Source organism: Melospiza melodia, chromosome 1 (genome assembly GCF_035770615.1).
Source record: "Melospiza melodia melodia isolate bMelMel2 chromosome 1, bMelMel2.pri, whole genome shotgun sequence".
In the NCBI taxonomy this organism is placed as follows: domain Eukaryota; kingdom Metazoa; phylum Chordata; class Aves; order Passeriformes; family Passerellidae; genus Melospiza; species Melospiza melodia.
In genome coordinates this window covers 47,267,993-47,273,992 of record NC_086194.1, presented here as the reverse complement: position 1 = coordinate 47,273,992, position 6,000 = coordinate 47,267,993, and the positions used below count along the sequence as shown (strand labels likewise).

Below are 6,000 nucleotides of genomic sequence, written 5' to 3'. Positions count from 1 at the left end.
TGAAAGGTCATTGGCTTTTCCAGCTCTCTCAGCTTGACTTAAGAGGATATTATCCCTCTAAATAGAAGTCCCCTTTGATACTGTTCATCCTTGCTGCACCATTACAGAGGTATGACCATTAGAAAGATCCAAAATTAGAGGAACAACTCCTGGTCCCTTTGAAAAGCTTGTAGAGAAAGCTTTGCCTTACCTTGCCTTGTTGTGGATATAGATCTCAATAAACAGCCATAGCAGAAACTACAAGGGCCCTCTTATAACCCAAAAACTTGTTTCCAGCCCATACAACAAGGTCTGGGTAGGCTGATCGCTGTATTAGAGGAATTTATTCATAGTGAGATTATTCCAGGGGGCAGGGTTTGTTGCAGACTTATGTTTTTAAGTTTTTTTGTCTTAATAAGCAGCAGAAATATCCCTTTTCCAGCTTTCTATTTTACCAGTCCCAACAAACCAGAAGCTCAGACTGTTCTTTTCCATGCTCCCTCTTTCTCTTGTTTAACACCCAGTGGTCTCATCAGAGAACAACAGTGACACTCACAGAGTCTTAGAGCTCTTCTGACAAATGCTTCACCAGACACCTGTGGGGATCATGCTAGCCCCCTGACCCCACTGGCTGTGGTGCTGTTGGTAACCAGGCATCCTCTGGCTGAGGATGCTCAAGGCTTTCTTCTCTTCAGACATTTCCAGCTGAAGAGTTCCCAATTTACAACAGAATTTCTTGTAATCAATGTAATTGATTGTTAACATCGTGTTGTAGTTATCACATTTCTACTATTTGGGTCCTGAAGGTCATCCTTCTGTGTGATGCCTCAGACTCTGTTCACTTTTACTGACTTTATTAAAATTGCTGAATTTTAACCCATTTTCATTTGCCTTGTTTGAGACTAAATCAACAACGAAGATTCTAATTATGTACCAGTGTAACCAACTCAGCCTGAGAAATCAGCAATGTCTATTTGTAAATTCATGCATGTTTGTATGCCTAACCCTCTACCTCCATATTTTATGCATACTCAGAATAAGATGCCATCAAAAATGACAAAAGATTATTTAATGAGCCATTCAGCCATAATGCTTATCTAAATTAAACACTATGTAAAATAAATTAGTTTGCTAAAGAAAATGAAGCATATTTTACCTTTCACTAAATATTGCATTTACTCCACAAATTAATCACATTTCTCAAGATTGATGAATAAAGTAAAATCCCTTCTCCTGTAAGCACCAAGGCTCTCTGTTGGAAGGTACACACAGATAGCTTCTACACCAGTTTATCTTCATTTGTGGAATGATTCCTCTCTTGATGACCAAAGGCACTTGTGACCAGAGCATATATGTATACAGTTGTTTTTTTAGTGTACTTTCTACCATTTCTTTCTTTTGTTGTTCTTTTTCCGTTAAGTGTTTATGAAAAGCAAATGCAGTCCTTGTGAAGGGTAAAATGAAGTGGCAGGTAGTGTGATGCCTTCTGTGTTCTTGTTAGAAACATATCTGCACAAACAAGGAATTGGGACTTCTGAAGGGACACTGAACTTGAGGCCTCTTGTCAGCAAGGGTATTCATTGTAAAGAGGGCCAAGTGACTATCCTCACTTATCTTGGCTCATAGTTACCCCAAAGTGCTCATATCTTGAGAAATTCCTTGCCAGTGTTGTGGGGTGTTCAGTTGGGTTATTTTTCTTTTGTTTTTTTCATAGGGCCCTATGGTTTGAGAGGGGATTTTCCTCATTTCCTGCATCTTGTATTGTCAAGAAAATATGTAATCTGAGTAGGCATGAAGATTTCTGTTGTTCAAATGTCAGGGTTTGAACTACAATAAGTATTAGACTTGCTTTTACTTCTCTTCTGTGTCTTTGTAGATTGCTATTAAGAGGGGTCTGGTGCTGCAATAGCTTATACTCCAAAGCATACTTCCATAATGACATGTGCTTGATTCCTATGAAAACAATTAATATTTAAATGCTTAGGTAACATGTAGAGTACGAACCTTCATTCATTTATGCCTCACAAAAATTGCAGATATGTAAGAATATTTTTTTGTTGTTACTCTGTGGAAGTCAAATCATTCTGTGTCATCTCAAAGAGTGTAATTATATTTCTATGAAAAATATCTTTCAAAAAGAGCCCCAAATCTACAAACAACAAACTAATGGCTAAATTTTTCTTTTCTTGGAATGATAATGCACTTCTTAGCACTTGTTTGGCAATGTGCAGGAGGGTGAAACACATTTCTAGGTAGAAACACATTTCTAGGTAGAGTTTTGCTTTGATGTTCTACAATGGTCACAATGGGAAATGTTGAATTTTGCTGCCTTGCATTAGTTTTCTTCAAAGTAAAAATAAAAAGAGGAGACAGAAATTTCCGAGGCAAAACCAAACTGAAAGACAAAATTCTGCTTTACACTTTTAGCAAGAGATGGAAATCTGATCCAAGAGAACTGAACTTTAAATTACATCAAAAATATCCAAAAGAGAATTAAATAGCTTTCTCATTCAGATTTTATTTGAAACTTGCACTGAAAGCATACATGTTTTCTTGGATTAGTGTTAGTTTGGAAAGTATCCTAGTCCTATGCTGTTTGATGTGACTTCCCTGAGAGATGAGTATCTGATTTTTCATGCTTCTCAGGAATCTACAGTCAAACAGGACTTTATCATCACACAAGGCTTTATGTCCCAGCAGTCGTGTGTGTGAATATTTCTGTTCACTGTGGCAATGTCAGAAGGATCTCACAGATGCCTCTGGAAGTGTTAAAGCTGCTGAAAAGCAGAGCTGCTCCTGGGCTGTCATGGACAAGCCAGCTGGGTGCCCTCTTTTTGTTGTGTTCTGCCCCCATCTCTGGGCACTCAGACCTCAACACTGAATTTTGCTGCCTCCTCCTAAGGGTGGGGTCTGTCAGAGCAACTCTGGCACCTTTAGGCAACCAAACAGCCAACAGATGTGGGGTGAGTTGCAGACAAGGAATAAGAAACCTGCTGGAGACAGATGAAATTCCCTAAATTTCTCTTCCCCAGAAACAAAGGAGGAGCATGCAAGTGTTTTCCAGACTAATGGAAAAACTCAGCTTTACAACAGAAGATGTGGAGAATAGAAAAAAGGTAGTAAAATGCCGTCTCCTGCACAGTAAGAAAGCAGCATGGAAAATAAGATGAATTATTTATTTCTGTATTTAAGCACTTGCAAGGGATGCAGACAAAAGCAGTGTGAGGCCACTTAAACTGAAGGATTCTCATATGAGGAAAGGCATCACAATCATGTCCAGAGGAAAAATGATTAAGAACAACTTGTAAATGGTACATAGTAGAATAATGAATGAAACAAAAAGCTGTTTCCTTGAAAATAGATTGATAATGACTTTATTTCAGTCCAGAGTCCGACATAACTCATGCAAATGCTCAATTTAGATGGATGGGATAATTCATGTGGTGACCCTAGTGACTATTATGTAAATTTTAGTGGGATTGAGTCATACTAAATTTGCAAATCAAAGTACTGCTCAGAAACGTTATCTGATTTCCAGGTATTGAGTCTAAAACTCCATTAATTGTTCAAAAGTAGGTGGTGAGTGTACATTTATCAGATGAAAAAGCTAAAATCTACAATCTGTGAAGCTTAAACAAAGCAGTCCAATTTTAGGAAAGTTATTACATGCCCATGGGAAGAAAATATTGTCTTGTTCTTATATACAGCCTATCCAAGGTCACTGCAGTAAAGGCTGCTGCAGATTCATAGTTTTAATTAAGCAGTAGCAAAATTTAGACACAGAGTCTAAATAACAGAACTTCGTGGTAATAAAAAGAGATACCTTATTTATTTTCCTGAGAACATAAAACCCCATGATTTTATATGTCTCCTACTTAGGAAAATGTATTTTTGTAATATGGGCGATTATAAATAAATTTTATTCAGTTCTTGCTTTACAGGGAACAAACTCATTGCAAAAGATCATAATAATAAAAACCCCTTTTTAAACTGAGTCCACTTAAGTAAAAACAATTTTTTTTCACTGAGAGGAAACAAACTCAGTTGCCATACAGCTGGTTAGAGTGCATTTTTAATACAAACACTTCAAGCTGCCTTGCTGGAAAATGAACATTGAAGTTAATGTCACCTCCCCCGGCTGCATGAGAAATTTTTCCCTATATTGAGTGGTGGGAAGATACCCAGAGGGCTGGGGAAAGGGGATGCCCAGGTGCTTGGGCACTCAGTAGCAAAGTTCGGCCTGAGCATTGGTCCTCTGTGAAATCTATAATGAGTTCACAAGACTGGACCATCAACAGATTATTTTTTCTAAATGTAATTGGAGTTGTGTGGTTTTGCTTGGGTCTTTTTCCAGCTCTGAGTTTGTGCAAAGATGTGTGTGATTCCCTGCGTGATTTACAGTGATATGGGATAGGGAAATGCTGCCATGTGGGTGGTGAGGAAGATCTGCTCTGGCTGAGTGCCCTGCATGGCAGCTCCCATAGGATCCTGAAGAAGCTGCTCAGGGCCTTTGCCACAGAAGTGTGGAAGGATCTGCATGTGGGATGCACCATGGAGTCTGTGAAGGTCTGGTGAGCCATTCACCATTATCCCAGAAATAAATGGCTGTCCAGATGTGTCATGTGTGAGTCCTGCTGGGACAATGGGGTGCCACTGATGTGCCAAGGTAGGACAGCAGGGAAATAACACACTGGAAGGGGATGAAGAGGTACAGGGACAGTGCTGCTGGTGTGATCTGAGAGGCTGGGCCAGGTGATGTGGCAGGCAGTATCCCAGCCATCCATTCCCCTCTTCTCTGGCTATAATTTTGTAAATGGCTCCATATGAAACCCAGATATAATTACACAGAGTGACAATGGTGTTTTCTCATTGGAAAAGTGCCTGTGTTTTCATTTTAGCTAGGGTCCTTGCTCTGTAATTTCTTGTAAACACTCTATTGGTTATAAGAGCCAGATGGTGCAGTAGATGGCTTTTAGTGACTCCTGAAAAATAGAGAAGACTCTGACTAGACACCATTTACATTTTTTTTTTTTTCTGTTTAGAGCACATAGATTACAGCTTGCTTTAAACAGAGGGTCAAGATGAAACCCCACAACAGAGGCATGCAAACCTCTCATAGTGAGCTTGGCACTGGCAGTGTGCAGTTGCTGAGGCTGCAGTGCCCACCCAAAACGTGCGCTGCAAGGTGCAGAGGAGTACAAGGTGCAGGCTCTTGCCAGGCAGTGTCCATCCACTTCACCATGCACAGGGCTTGTGGGGGACCTCTGTTTTCCTCTGTACAGGTGCCAGTGTGGCTTTGCAGAACACTGTCAGTGCTAGATGTATTCTGGTCTCGACAGGACCTGCATCTCCTGCCCTCCATTGCTCCTTTCCCGCATAGTCCCCCCCAGCCTTTGAGTTCTTCTTTCCCTACAAAAAAATAGAGAATGGTCAGAATTAAAGGAGTCAAAAACAGTTAGTCAGTTTAAGGACTGTGTTTATGTATTCCCTCCCTTCTTAGGGGTAGTCAGAGTGACAGTAAAGGAGCAATACTCGGAAGGGGGGCAGAGGCTGTTGCTGAAGAAGCAGTAGATGAGGGGGTTGACGGCGCTGTTCAGGGCTGGCAGGTTCTGAATAATCACAGATGCGTAGAAGCGCTCTTTGGTCTCAGGCAGTATGTTGAAGTTGTCCAGGATATCAAACAGAAAGTAAGGGCTCCAACAGAGAATAAATGCTGCAGACGAGACAGAGAGAGGAAGAGCTTGACACTGGATAGTTTAGCAATTTAGGGAAGTAATTACACACTCATGGAGCAACTGTCATAACACATAAATATTTGTTCATGCAAAAAAAAACCTTTCCCCATTCAGGATCTTATTTAAGAGAATACTTATTAGATTGTGCTTTTATTTGTCTTTATTTTTATTTTAATGCCTATAAAATATATTACGTGTGTTTCTCTAAGTGTTTAGAGTGCTCCCTCTAGACATATTGAGACACTTCTGAACACTACACAACACATAAAGGGTAAATAGGTAGCCA

The 6,000-nt window shown here is 40.0% G+C and overlaps 1 protein-coding gene across 1 annotated transcript in view; it reads right to left on the bottom strand.

The window, feature by feature from the left end:
• Positions 1-3,193: 3,193 nt before the first annotated feature.
• The window catches only part of NPSR1 (neuropeptide S receptor 1), a 57,713-nt gene continuing 54,906 nt past the window's right edge, over positions 3,194-6,000 (bottom strand). The window contains exons 8-9 of the mRNA XM_063176995.1: positions 5,512-5,692; positions 3,194-5,388 (exon numbers count right to left, since the gene is read on the bottom strand). Coding sequence (XP_063033065.1) covers positions 5,295-5,388; positions 5,512-5,692 — 275 coding nt within the window. The 3' untranslated portion in view covers positions 3,194-5,294. The remainder of the gene's footprint in view (positions 5,389-5,511; positions 5,693-6,000) is intronic.